At 34.0% G+C, this 15,716-nt stretch overlaps 1 protein-coding gene across 7 annotated transcripts in view; it reads right to left on the bottom strand.

The window, feature by feature from the left end:
* The window catches only part of EVI5 (ecotropic viral integration site 5), a gene marked incomplete at its 5' end in the record, with an annotated part of 180,047 nt that overhangs the window by 71,191 nt on the left and 93,140 nt on the right, over positions 1-15,716 (bottom strand). For all 7 annotated transcript variants that reach the window (XM_084873411.1, XM_084873412.1, XM_084873413.1 and 4 more), the window contains 4 exons: positions 528-674; positions 8,713-8,871; positions 10,263-10,403; positions 12,958-13,092. In XM_084873411.1, the coding sequence (XP_084729537.1) occupies positions 528-674; positions 8,713-8,871; positions 10,263-10,403; positions 12,958-13,092 (582 nt within the window). The remainder of the gene's footprint in view (positions 1-527; positions 675-8,712; positions 8,872-10,262; positions 10,404-12,957; positions 13,093-15,716) is intronic.

Genomic DNA, 15,716 nt, shown 5'->3' with positions numbered 1-15,716 from the left:
TCAAACACTTCACACAAAAATAGAAAAATGTATTAAAGAAATAATGAGAAATGGACACAGTTTTCCCAACCCATTGGCACACACCCATTTCTTTTGCTCTCTATCCAGAAAACATGTGAATACATTCACTGCCCACTAATAAAGCACCTATCAAGGCAGAGCAGCCCTAACCTCTATAAATTACCCATCTTCTTGGTTGAGACCTTAAAAGCTTTAGTTTTAAAGGGCTACAGGTCAAAAGAAATGTTGCAGACAGATACCAGTTTTAACCCCTTAATAAAATTAATTTCATTCACTGGCACTTAACCAAGTGGCTGAAAACAAGGTTTCCTGCCTGAAATCTACCTCAGAGCAAGATGCCCTGTCCTGGTCTGAAAGCAACCACCAAACCAAGTTCAGAAAAACTGGAAAATTAAACTAGTTTCTTATGGCTTTATTTGGTTTAAAGATGATGTAATCAATAATGAGATAAAGCAAAAAAGGAATTTTTATATTGACAAAAACAACCAGATACTTAATATGCTTACCTTGCATTCAATCTCTGCTTGTTTGCGTTTGGCTTCACTTAACTGAGTAAGCAGTCCTTTGTTCTGCGCAGAAAGATACTGCACCTTCTCCTGCAGACCGCTCACCTCTTGTTCTGCTCTTCGAAGATGGTTACTATTGATCTGGTTCTAATAATAAAAAAATACAAATACTCAGATTATACAGACAAAAGGCCTGAAAAAACTCACAAATTTCTACCTACCCATTTCATACTTATACAACATTATAAAAAATGTTGGTAGATTATTTATAGGTTGATTTTATTCAACAAATACTTAAAAACTTTAAAAAAAGTTAAAAATTTATAAAACTGCTTTAAAATCAAATTATCTAAATGAATACATAAGGTCCATAATTAGAAACTCCCATTATAGCTCAATTTACCATTATATAATAAATGCCTATAAATTATAAAGATGGTCACACAAAACTTGAAGGTATTAATTTCTGAAATAGGCAATGTAGTACAAAGTGGGTAGATACAGGATGAGGATGAATTTAGCTCCTTTCCAATTCTCAAAATAAAGCACAGACCAATTGAAGGTGCCAACACCATTTACTGGACGTAAACCTGATGTCACAAAATGTTCCATGTGCATGCCTACATTCCTCCAATGCACAGAACAATCTACTTTCACGGAGCATGGACTATTTTGAATTCTGGCTTAGTACTTGGTGATTAAGCTAACTAGTTAATATTTTTGAGTCTCAGTTTCCACACTTGAAAGTGTATATAAAAATACTACTATCCTAGCCTCTGTGGCTTAGTTGGTTGGAGCATCATCCCATACACCGAGAGGTCGCAGGTTAGATTCCCTGTCAGGGCAGATACCCAGGTTGTGGGTTCAATCCCTAGTTGGAGCACACTGAGGAGGCAATGGGTTGATGTTTCTCTCTCACATCAATATTTTCCTGTCTCTCTTTTTCTCTCTTTCTATCCCTTCCTCTCTAAGATAAATTTAAAAATTTTTTTTAAAATACTACCTATTTCTCATTTGGTTTTCTTCAGAATTAATTGAGATAATACTTGTAACTAGCTTAATAATATATAGTAAGAACTCAACAAACACTAGCTGCTTCTTGTATTATAATTATAGGACATGTTAAAAAAAAAAAAAAACAACAACAACTCACAGAACTTGAAGCAACTGACTGGAGATAGCACAGAACTAAAATCAGCCTGAATTTTCTCAACCTCAAATTATTCTATTCAACCTCAAAATATTCGAATATTTCAGGGGCCTGAAAGCAACAACAGGAATTTTCATAACCAAAGACAAGTAAAATCTGGCTCCTCATTTAACAGTTCTTCAATCATGGTCAAGTTATCTAATCCCATCAAATTTCAGTACACTGGCACAAGCATAGATATTACTACTTGCCTTTCAAGGCTGTGTTGTGAGAACTATATGAGAAAAGTTTATGAAAGGAATCTCACACAATGCCTGAAATTAAAGATACTTAATAAATGCTCAATTGTTTCTATCATTATATCTATTCTGAAATCAACCCTGCCTCTAGTTTTAACAAAAAAATCTAGATTATCTAATAGATTTAAACTCCAACATTTTTTACCACTTCCAGGTTTCTTTACCTTCATTTTTACTTATCCTTCTGTCTCACAGAAGAAATGCCACCTTTCTAAGGAATGCCTCTATATTACTCTCTTCTTTTTCATTTTCAACAAATACTGTCTGTGTACAAAATTGTAGTAAACTCTCAGTATTGTATTCAAAATGTTCCACCACCTCTTTCTACTGCCTTGCCTTCTACCATTAAAACAAACAACTATACTTCAGAGGAACATACCTTCAAGATAAGCTGCAAAGAATTTCCACAGATAAAACTCCTCCTGCACCCTGATTACAATTCCATTACCCAGAATGACAAAACACACATAAAACCCAAAAACTGCCTATGAATGAGAATCAGTAGATTAAAAAAATAGCAAGATTACTGAGAACTCTCTATCATAAAATCACAGGGACTTTATATAAAATAATTTATGTTCAAAATTATTGGACATAAATAGGAAGCAAAAGCAAAACCAAAGCATAAGTAACTGTCAATAAAATTTGACAAATTAAAAAAAATAACCAAGTACAATTTCTAAAATTAATATAGCCACTGATATTAAAAATCCAATTAAAGGTTAGGTTAAATATATTGAAGAAACAATTAGTGAAATAAGACATAGAAAAGAGAATAAGAAAGTACAAAAACAAACAAACAAACAAACAAACAAACAAAAAACTGCCCAGTATGGATTGCAGGATAAAATAGGAAATAAAGGAGGTGAGAGATGATGGCTTAAGACAGCAATTTTCAACCTTTTTTGTCTCCTGGCAGGCACACTAAAAAGATATATTTTTGCTACTCTAACAAAAAAAAAATAGATATAATTTCAATTTATTCATATAGGATGGCTATTGTTGTGTTGGCTGTTGTCATTTTTTTATTTGACAACCTAAGGCAGAGTTGGGGAACATCCGGCCTGCGGAACATATAAGGCCAGCAAAATCCTTTGCTCTGGCCCTGCTAAGTCCTTAGGGGTGAGTTAATTATATGGCCAAAAGCAGGCTTTTTAAAAATGTATGTTTTATTGTTAATAGTATTACAGATATTTCCCATTTAGCAGGCTAATTTTCAAGTTGATAATTTTGTATGGCCTGCAAAATGATATTACAAATATTCAAATGGCTGCTGTCAGAAAAAAAGGTTTCTCACCCCTGATCGAAGGGAAAAGAGGTCAGTGCCCCTGACTAAATAGTCAGGTATTGCATGTTTTAAAAATTCTTGCAGCACACCAGCTGCAAATTGCTGCTCTAAGAGATGATAATAGTTGAGAATTTTTTACAACTGAAAAAAAAAAAAAAAAGAAAGAAACTACATATAAATCCAAATGAAGTTTAGGAAACACAACTAGTCCCAAATAGGACAAATAAAATCCTCACCAAAAGAGTATGTAACAAAGCTTAGAATGCTAAAGAAAAAAAGAGGCAAATCAAGGTAAAATCTGAGTCTGTGAAGAGGAAAAATGAAATATTTGGCAGACATATCAACAGAAAAAATACATAGTGCTTAAAAAAAATAAATTTCATCCTCCAATAGTATACTCAGCTAAACTTTTACACAAGAGTGAGAGAAAACATATTTATTTTCAGAAAGTGAAAGTATAATTACGTGATTGAAACTGGAAAGAAACGTAAAAGAATAGAAAGCAAAAAATTGGTAAAATATGTAGACAAATCCAAATAAGCATAGATCCCATAAAACAACAATAACGTCTAGTAATTTGGATGTATAAAAAAAGATATACAATAACAGTAAAATGTATGATCTGAAGATGGAAGAGCACATGAAATTCGTCTAAGGCCCTTACTACAGTTTAGAAGGAAGACAGAGATAATTGCTAACTTTAGTCTTTGTTTAGTCAAGTAAGCATTTTCAATATTTTTCAAGTAATATACACTAATATAAATGAATTATGAAAGTCACACTAGAGGAGAGAAAAACAAAAGTAAGCCAATAAAAAGCAATAAATAAGGAAAAAGCAGAGAAAAGAAAGACAAAAAAATTACAAAATAATTTTAAATGTATCATAATAAAGACTTGTGAATTCTTGTCAGGAATCTAGAGTCAGAAAGAGCATTGTGTCCACCCTTTCAATTAAAAAAAGAAAAAAATGCCAGTCAAACTCTACGTTCACGGCTTTTATTGAACCCATAGAAATGAGGTCAGAGGGCAACCAACTAGCCCCAAATCTAAGGAGAGACAAGGCAGAAGCAGTCAGAAGCTATTAATCATATTTCAACTAGAATAAGTATCAGATTGATGGAGTCCAAGTATGGAGCCCAAGTGGGGCAGCAAAGTTCACAAACCTCTTCATAGGCCACAACAGGTATACACAAAAAGATTGATGAGAATCTTAAGAAAGAGAGGTCAAAGGTACAGGTCTGAGGAAGGGTAATAGCAGCCAATATGGGAGGGCCACTAACTCTTGCTTGCCTCCTGTAGGGAGTAAAAGGTTTAATTTGCTTGGAATACTAATTTCCTTTGGGCACTAGGGAAATTTGTATATCTGAGGAAAGGGCAGGACTATATTTGAGCCTAGGACTATAGCTGGAGGTCCGGCAGGAGTACTTAAGAAGGCCAAATACCCCAGGTTCAGGGACAGTGCAGCAGAAGGCTGAGACTTGGTCAGAGCAATAGAACAGAGGTGTTTTCTGCCCAGCCAACTTCCTGTACAGGTAACAGGATTACTGCTGCAGATTGACACTCTCTGAGGTGCTATGTAAAGGGAAGACCTAGAGACGCTGAGAGAATGCTTTGGCAAATCAGCCCCCAATCTAAAAATAAGATATTGTTAGAGGAATTTGAAGTCTGCGGTGTAATGAGGGTTAACCACAGAAACAACAAACCTCAAACCCAGCCCAACACCTAACTATATTAACTCAAATCCCCTACATTAAAGTCCCAGCAGAAGGAAAGGTGTGTGCATAACCAGGCATAAAAATTATTTACCTCAGTCTACTGTCCTAAACAAGGTATCCAATTTTCGACAGAAAATTTTACAAAGCTTAGGAAAAGGTAAGAAAAACAAAACATTACCAAGAGGCAAAGTTATCAAGAGAACCAGCTTCTTATATGACACAGATTTTAAAATTATCTGATGGGATTTAAAATAACTGTGATTAATGTGCTAAGTGCTCTAAGGAAAAGGTGAAAAACATGCAAGATTAGATAGGTGATATCAAAATAATGGAGAGAAAAAGAAGAGAGCATCCAAGAGTTGCTGGTCTTTAAACAATCTAACACATGTGAAACTGGAATCCCAAAAGAAGACAGTATGAAACAGAAGAATATTTAGAGAAATAATGATCCAGAATTTTCCAAATTTTATGGTGGACATAGTGCCACAGGTCCAAGAAACTCAGAGACAAAGTAAAGTAAAAACCACTTCAACTCATATTTCCCAAAAGAGATGTCTAATTTCATCAAAATTTGAAAATTTCAAGTTTATCACTTAAAGTTGTTCAGAGAATCTTTTTAAAAAGTATTTTCACTGAATCTATACCAGGTAGGGCAAAGGGAGGTTTACAGTTGTGAGTATGCAACACAAGAGTTTATTCTTTTTTTTTTTTAAATATTTTATTGATTTTTTGCAGAGAGAAAGAGAGAGGGATAGAGAGTTAGAAACATCCATGAGAGAGAATCATCTATCAGCTGCCTCCTGCACACCCCCTACTGGGGATGTGCCTGCAACCAAGGTACATGCCCTTGACCAGAATAGAACCTGTGACCTTTCAGTCCACAGGCCGACACTCTATCCACTGAGCCAAACTTGTTTTGGCAAGAGTTTATTCTTATTATTTACAAATTACTGTATTATTTTCCATACAAATTTGTAAACCTACTTTTGCCCCACCCTGTATTTATGTCCCTTTTTTATTCTTAATAGTGTTTGTGTCTTCTTCATTTTCTTGAAGTCTTACAGAATTTTGCTTTATCTTACCAAACCAGACTCAAGAAGACATAGAAAGCATGAGATCTGTAACCCTTCAACAACTAGGATCAATAGCTTCTATACTCACAAAGTAAGACTGTTTAAAGATAGAAATTCCAGCAAATATTAAAATAATGAGTAACCAATCTTATATAAAATTTCTGAGAACAGAAAAAGACAAAATACAACCCAACTCATTCACCTTGGAACAAAAATCAGGAAAGAGTCTCTCCAAAAAAGGAAAACCTAACTTAGGTACAACAAAACCTAAGTATGAAAAACCTGAATCCAGCAATGGTCATGTGTTGTATACGTTTCTATGTAAATGTTCTTGTCACAACCTTGTTTGCCTTTTAGCACTTTAATAACTATCTCAATGTAACTGGTTTGCTTTACAATCCTATATATTTTATTTTATGCATTAAAAAACATTATTTTGAGAGAGTCATGGGTTTCAGACTGAAAGGGGGGTTCATGGCACAGAAAAATAATAAAACCCCCTTATAAAAGAAACTCTCAGAGATATACACAAGGAAACATGTGCAGGAATGTTCAGAGCAGCACTCTTTGTAACAGCAAAATTGGTACAAAGAGGTGTGTGGTTCAATAACTAAGATATGCACAGTAGGTGGATATTGGAACTGGAACTATAATATATGTCTTAACCTGGAGGCTGGGTCCATAGGTGTTTAATGTAAAACTCTTTGAATGGTTAATATAACATTACTATTAAACCACTGTCTTTATTTTTCACATTTTGCAATGGGAAAACTTCATGGATAATCTCCAGTTCAAGCACTGGCACTTAGAAACCATTTCTCTTCTACCAAAATTTATCCAAAATCACACTCATTAGTCAGGCACAATTCAAAATACAAAATCCTTAGGGAACCTTCCACCAAACCACCTAGTTGGAACTAATTCTTCCCTCCATTCTCCATAGCAATTTCTATCTAACTCTCTAATTACCATATTTCTGATTATATATTTTTACAGTTATATTAAGATATAACTGACATATAACACTGTATAAATCTAAAGTGTACAGCATAATGACCTGACTTAATTATGAAGTGATTACCATAATACTTAATTAATATCCATCATCTCAGAAAATAAATTATATTAAATATAGTTTGTGAATGCCTGATTCCCCAAGTATACGTTCTTGGAAGGTTGAACAGTACTTTATTATCATAAGTTCTCGAAACCACGTTTGTTGAATTTGACTCATTCACTTATACACACTCTGAAATAAATCCTGAACATGGCTTAAAAACTATGTTTGCATCTTTAATATCTATACTGAGATAACATTTGATTATAAAAACTAGATTTCTACTTTTCATCTTACAGTTATTTTTAACTACAACAATGAAAAATACAAGAAAATAACTTTGAACAATGTAAAATAAAATATATTTATTATTTTAAAGGATTTACATATTCATGTTATGTTTAAGCTGGAATGACTGTTTTATGCACATAAGTATACAGACTGATACCTGAGTTAGCTATGCCCCCTACTGACTGAGTAAGTATTTTAAAAACCAAATAACATTATAGAGAACAGAGAATATGGCCCACACAAATGCATCACATAAAAACTACATGTACCTTTATAATACAAATGGATATCATAAAAAGGACCTTTCATATCTTAAATATATTTAAAATAGTTTATTAGAGAAAGGGGGATTTGAAAAGAAAGAAGTATAATTTTGAACTGACTCATTCAGAATCACATTACACAACTTTAGAAATCATTTTTCACTTTATATTCTATACCAGTGGTTCTCAACCAGGGAATTTTGCCAAGGACATTTGGCAATGTGTAGAGATATTTTTTATCATTACTATGTGGGGGCTGGGGAGGTGCTACTGACATCTAGTGGGTAGAGACCAGGGATGCTACTAAATATCCTAAAATACACAGGCCAGTCCCCACAATAAGGACTTCATCTAAATAGATCAACCGAAGGACTTGTATACATGCATATAAGTACAACCAACGGACATAAAACTCTGGGGAGAGAGGGTATGTAAGGGAGGGAGGGAGGGAGGCAAAAAAAAAAAAAAATCAATAAAATATATTAAAAAAAAAAAAAAAGACTTTATCTGGTCCAAAAATGTGAATAGTGTTGAGATTGAGAAATTTTGCTCTACATGAATATTCCCTCAAGTTATGTAACAAGCTAACAAAGTCAAATGGAGTATTATAACTTGCTTAAGTTTGGTTGAATGGGTCAAAGACATTAAGTCTCTGATAGCAAAGACCATAATTTTAGCCCTTTTTATTTGGGCTACAAATTGTAGTCCACATAGTTTCACATGTCTACCTTTTAGCTCTGTTCTAGGCATAAATCTGTGCATAAATTTTTGATCTGCTAATGATATTTTTTTAAAATATATTTTATTGATTTTTTTTTTTTTTAGAGAGGAAGGGAAAGGGAGAGTTAGAAACATCGATGAGACAGAAACATCCATCAGCTGCCTCCTGCACACCTCCTACTGGGGATATGCCCGCAACCAAGGTATATGCCCTTGACCAGAATCGAACCCGGGACCTTTCAGCCCGCAGGCTGACGCTCTATCCACTGAGCCAAACCAGTTAGGGCTGCTAATAATATTTTTTAAAGATATTGGGCTTTTCATCTTACCTGTGTTTCCATTTCCATCATCCTTTGTTTTATTTCTCTTATTTCTGCCTGTGTTTCTGCTTCTCTAAGTCGAATGGTCATCAATTCATCTTGTAATTCATTCACAGCATTTTTCTTAGGTGGGTCTTTCCATCTCCCAGAAGTACGAGCTAAGTGGCGCTAAAACCCAAAAAAATTATACTGCAACAAATATTCCCAGTATCAAAATAAGAGCTAACTTTACTGAGCAATTATTTTAGATCCAGTAGTATGTTAAGCACTTTATACACATTATTTTGTTTAATCCCCAAAACATCTAAAAAGTTAGGCACTATTATCTTTATTATACAGGTATGAAAAAAATGGAATTTGTGATTAAATAACTTCAGAAAGGTCACACTGTAGATCTCACTGCGAGTAAGTAGAAGATTTGGGATAACTCAGATATAGTTCAATTTTTAATACTGTGAATTATTATAAACAATACAATTTTTACCCTAATTCTTAATGAGATTGTCACATTATTTTTAATGAAATCCCAAGAAAAGGAAAAAGTGGGGCTATTCATGAATTAAGGAAGCAATATTAGCAAGAAGTGTCCTAAAAATACCCATGGCAAAGGTACAGGGTATTTATTTTTAATTTCCAGTTTATTGCTGTTTGATATTTGGGGGGGAGACTCCCTCCAAATATCAAACAGCAATGTCAAGGATTAATTTCAGTCTTTGCTAGATGCATCACTTATCCCAAATTCAAACCAAGATCACTAATCTGAAATGCTGTGTAATTTTTGTTTTCTTCCTGCTCTCCCTTTCTTATAGCATCTGTATTTTTGTTCGTTGTCAACAGTTTCCCTCATATGTGAATACATTTGTTGGCATGTAACTAGCTAAATGTCTGATCTATTTTGTGAGATATCAATTTTCAAATTACAGCGCTGACTGGCATCGCTCTGTAGTTAAAGTGTTGGCCTGTGCATCAAAGGGTTGCAGATTCAATTCCTGGTCAAGGGCACGTACCTGGGTTGCAGGTTCAGTCCCAGGCCCCTGTTGGAGTGCATGCAAGAAGCAACCAAGCAACCAATTGATATGTCTTTCTCACATTGATTTTTCTCTCTGTGTGTGTCCCCCAGACTACTTATACTTCTAAATATCAATGGAAAAAATATGCTCATGTGAGGATTAAAAAAAAAAAAGTTACAAATTTATATTGGTGTCAGCCTTATATTATCTCATACTGAAAAATGGATTTAATATCAACAGAAGAAATATGTACTATATAAAGGATTATTTCTTTATAGGTTTTTAGAAAAAAAATACATAAATTACAACAATGTAACAGCAAAAATAAGATGATCTCTATTTTATCTCCTTTAATTATAAGAGTTCAAAAGGAAGAAACAGTAAAAGTACTTGCAATTTATAAATTCTCTCAATTGTGTACATTATACAGGGTCTTTCATACTTTAAAGTCATATCCCAGTGTTGGTCATCAACTATTTCAAATTCATACAAATAGTATACTCAGGTTTTACCCTCTTTTAAGAAAGCACACAAAACATACTGATATACCTGCCAGTGCTCCTCTAAATCTCTGACTTGTTGTCTAAGTTCTTTCAAACCCATAATAGCTTCTGCTTCTCTCAGTTTCACAGCAATGAGTTCTTCCTGAAGCCGTGCAATGTTATTCTCATCAGGAAAGGAGTTGTTTCTCTAAAGCAAGAAAAAAATTAACTTGATATTTTTAAATGTAAAGAATAAAACAAAATAAAGCATATAAGAGCTATTTTGTCCCATATATAATTATACTTAATTTTATTGATATACTATTAGGCCTGGTGCCCGAGCACTCGGGGAAAGGGGTGGGGTGGAGGGGTCCCCTCAGCCCGGCCTATGCCTCTCACATTCCAGGAGCTCTCAGGGGATGTCTGACTGCAGTGGAGGTGGCAGAGGCCCCTGCCACTGCGCCTGCACTCACCAGCTGTGAGCAGGGCTCAGGGATTCTGGCTAAGTGGCGCTCCCCCTGTGGAAGTGCACTGACCACCAGGGAGCAGCTCCTGCATTGAGCATCTACCCCTGGTGGTCAGTGTGTGTCACAGAAACTGGTTGTTCAGTCAACTTGCAGATTAGCCTTTTGTTATATAGTATAATTCACAAACCATAAAACTTACTCTTACTATACACTAGTCAGTGGTTTTTAAGATATTCACAGGGCTGTACAACCAGCATCTTGACCTAATTTCAAACATTTTAATTACCCCCAAAAGAAACCTATAACCATTACCAATCACTCCACACTCCGCCCCCCCCCCCCAACCCTACCCCCAGGGCACCCCTTACTCCTTCAGTCTCTATGGATTAGCTATTCAGGACATTTTCATATAAATGGAATCATACAATAGGTGGCTTTTATAATTAGCTTCCTTCACTTGTCATGTTTTAAGATTCATTCTTCTTTTTTTTTTGCCAAATAACATCTGTTATATGGATATACCATGTTTTATTTATACATTCATCAGTTGACAGACTCTGTGTTGCTACCACTTCTGGCCATTATGTACAAGGCTGCTGTAACTGTGTAAAAGTTTTTGTGTGGACCTATGATTTTAAGTCTCTTGAGTATATATCAAAGAGCAGAACTGCCGAATCAAATGGCAATTCCACATTTAATCTTTAAAAAAAATGTCAATCTTTTACAAAGCAGCTGCACTATTTTACATCCCACAGGAATTGCATAAGGCTAACTATTAATTTTGAGAACACAGAAAGTCTAACTCTACTTTGTTTAACTCTACTAATCAGTGTTACAAACCAATAGAATTAAAAAGGTTGTTCAACATGGCAATAAATTTACTCACCTGTGATTAGAACTCCAAATGAAGCATAACATCATTTACATTTTAAAGATTCATGGAAAAACATCGTTTACATTTTAAAGATTCATGGAAAAACATCGTTTACATTTTAAAGATTCATGGAAAAGAATAGCCTACCACCTGTTTTGTTGTGTTTTCTCAGCATGTCACTTGGGAAAGGAGTATAAAATCTCTGTGGTTAGTCACTATGTTAATATCGATAGTTACAAATTCAATACTACTATTAGATTAGGTGACTATTACTCTCCTACCATACTGAAAGACCCACCTTATGATATAGGGAAGCCCTGAATTAAACTGCTCTGGGAAGTGACCAAGAGATCCTAAATGAGATGCCCAGTAAAAGCTCCTTAGGTAAACTGAAGTACTAATGAGATTAACTTGAATCTATGAAATTTTCTATCTCTGATGAAATAAAGTGGTTCTTGCCAACTACACATTTTTATGATGAACTTTAAATATTTTCTCTATGGAAAACCAAAAATTTACTGCATAGACATAAAAAGAGAGCCCTGCATGAAATTAACCAAGGAAGCACAAAACCTTCCAATTTCCTTTCTACCCTATGCCATGAATACCAACAAAGCTCCTTAAGAAATCCATTTTTTAAATGGACTCAAGGACATTTCTTACTATCAAAAATTCAAAACAGAGAGGCCCAGTCTCTTATCTAAATCATGGAGCCCAGAAAACTCCATGTTAGAGACCTAATATTCTGTCAGGCATTTTCACAAAGGCCTTGTTGGCCTTTTCCTCTGTAAATAGAATAAATTTTCCAAAATAAAATAGCAAGCAGTTTTCTAGCAAAAATTATTCCACTTCAGACTATAGTTATATCCTGTTCTATTTTATTAAATTATTTCCTGCCCTATTTCCACTATTTGGATAACCCTTCAACTTTTTTAATGACTTTGAAAAGAGATAAGTTAGCTTCCATAGCATACCTTAGGCAAAGATCTTCCTGAGGTGGCTTAGTATAGCTTGGCAAACTATAACAGTTATACTCAGATGAAATTCTCCCTGAAATGTTTATGTATTAGTCATATCCAATCTTTTGCAGATGAAGATATTACAATATTTGAGAACAGTTCATTTTTACCCCCTAAGTTTCTCTTCTCAAAATTTAAATATTATTCATATCAAAATTATCCTGTTTTCCTGTAAAAGAAGTCTAATCTCTACTATTACCCTTAAATATGGGCTTTGAGTAGTATGGCAACAACAAAAAATAATTGGGAATCTTACATTTTTTTCCTTTCATCTCTCAGTATCCAATATGTAAGTTTTCTAATGTGTAAAATCACCAAATCCAACTGAACTGCTCAATAAGTACTTAAATATCTATCACATATCCTTTATTTTGGGAGTAACAGCATTTATGTTGGTCTCACCTTCTCCATATCCAGGACTTTATCCTGCATCTCCTTTAGTGCACACTGAGCCTCGGCTTCCCTCAGACGGGCCTGAACCAATTCCTTCTCTAGCTGTAGCACAAAGTCTTCATTGTAGCTGGAACTGCATTTATGCTACAAATTACAGACATATAATGAAATTTCATGAAGCATAAACATGTATGTATAATAGAAATAAATGCAATGGCACAGAACAGTTATTAAGGGCAAACAAACATAAAAGTTCCATCTACACAATATTTTTAGCATATTTCCTCCAAATAACTTTTCAATGAATAAAAAACTTTGACATCCATAAAGATGATCACATTATTGAGTGTTGGTAACCAGTTATCACACTAATGAAATCCAATTTATAGAAAATCTCTCTTTATTTTTCTATCCATCCAGATACTATGAATGTGTCCTGATTCCATAGAACTGCACTGTACAATACTGTAACCATCTGCGCCTGTGGCTACTGAGCATTGCATGTGGCTCGGTCAAGTTGAGAAAGGCTGTAAGTGGAAAATACAAATTGGATTTTGAAAATGTGAAATAAAAAGGGTAAAATATCTCATTAATAACTTTTATATTGATTACCTGTTCAAATAATATTTTTAATATACTGTTAAACAAAAATATTCATTTATTTGTAATTATTAATTACTACTTCTAATGTGGCATTTTAAATGCCAATGTGGCTCATTATATTTTTATTGGACAGTACCGTTATGAACTACAGAAAATAAGTACAAATTTACTGAAAATTCTATTTTAATCTAATAGAAATAAAAGCAAGGGATCCACAATAATGTGAACCATCCTAAATACCAGCAAAACAAAAATGTATTTTCTTTTAGAAATATAGATCTCTTTAAAAATATGCATAAAAATTAGTGCTGGAAGCAGAGAAAAATGCAGATGCTGCATGAACAAATTAACCATACAAGCATGAAACGTTTCCATTTCCTCTCCTATGCTATAATGTGAATAGCAATGCAGCCACTTAAAAAAAAATCCTCTTTAAACCAATTTCTACACAAAAGTTGTTCTGAAAAAGCAAAAATATGTCTAATTCGCCACCCTGAAACTTACTAAAATAAAGTATCATTTTACATTTAACTAATGTAGTAAAGAAAAAGTGACAACTCGTAATTTCCAAATAGAATCATAGAGAACAATCTCCTATTGAACTAGCATGAGAATGGCTCCTTTTATTCTTCAGAATATTAGGAACAAAACAGATGTCAGACTAAAACTCTATTTATAAAAACTGTTAGGTACCTAATTAAAACATATGGTACTCCCTTACCCTAGTTACCCAAACAGATGACACAATTTTTTAAAAATGAACAGTTCACTTATTAGTGAACAAATAGACTTTTTAATTCAATACATTACACATTATTTCACCTAGTAATTTTCTATATAATTAAAACATTTCATTACAAGAAATACATCTGAAACAAGTATATCACTTTAGCAAATACTTACCTTACCAAATAGGGGAAAGGCACTCTTTTGGAATGACCAAATAACAGGTGTCATCATTTTTGTTTAATGAGATCATAGTTATTTTATGAATACTATCAGGATTTTTTGCCCTTAATCTAAAGCCCTAGAAACTGCAGTTCAGGTTTGCCAAGACTCTATTTTAGGAAATCCCCAGGAATACATCAAATCCAAGTGGCCCATATGAGAATGGACTCATTGACCTGGCATAAACCAAATGATCCAACCAAGCCCAAGAAACAGTGTTACTAAGATTGGGAGAAATCTTTTCAATAAAATTTACAAAACTTCTAATTGTTCTCTTGTTCAAGTGGTAAACTCTAAATTCCACACTTTATATGTTACTTCTCCTTCCATACTTCCCATTTGTTCCTCAATCCACTGCAAACTAGCCTTAGTTCTTGATAAAACTGCTCTAATTGTAAACAGCTCTTATCTTCACCAGTCAACTGATTAATCTTAAATAAAACTTTCTCCTGCCTTAGATTTTGGGATATTTCTCTTCCCTGGTTCTCCTGCCTATCTTCTCTATCTCCTCTACCAATTCTACTTCAGATAATTATCCATGAGTTTCAATATTGTGTTTTCTCTCAATTTTTCCTTTAATTTTCTTATTTTGTAAACCCATCCTATGTTATTTCTTCCATTGTCTACAGTAGTCTGCATGTAAAGGCAGAGTCAGATATTGATTTATAATCTATTTAGAAGATGTATGATATCACCAAGGAAGCATCTATTAAAATAGCAAAATGGAGAAGCGAGAGGAAAGAAGGACAAGAAGAGAAAAGGGAGACAAACAATGTTGGAATGGAATGGAATGGAATGGAATGGAATGGAATGGAATGGAATGGAATGGAATGGGACTCTCAAGTCCATATTTCCAGCCCACATCTTTTTATTAAGCTAGATCCATAATCACAATGTCCTACTGGTCTTTTGAATCTGGCTGATCTCATATTCACCTCACATTCAACATGTCAAAACTCAACTCCCCATCTTTCCTTCCTAATGTATTACTATTTTGCTAAAAATCCCACCGTCTTTAACCAAGTCAAAACTTCCCCTTATAATTCCCCTTATAATCATAGAACGTGAATAATTTTTCTTCTAGATATCTCTTGAATTTGTCTGTTCCTATCCATCTTTATTGTCTTTGTTTTTATTCATGCCTTCAACTCTTTCTTTGGACTATTGCAGTAGTCCTACATATATCCCTTCCTGTTTAGAGGGTATCAATATTTTAT

The sequence above is a fragment of the Pipistrellus hanaki genome (assembly GCF_964339955.1).
Source record: "Pipistrellus hanaki genome assembly, chromosome: 2".
Classification (NCBI taxonomy): domain Eukaryota; kingdom Metazoa; phylum Chordata; class Mammalia; order Chiroptera; family Vespertilionidae; genus Pipistrellus; species Pipistrellus hanaki.
Note: the sequence above shows the minus strand (reverse complement) of the source record. Positions and strands in the feature narration are given on the sequence as shown.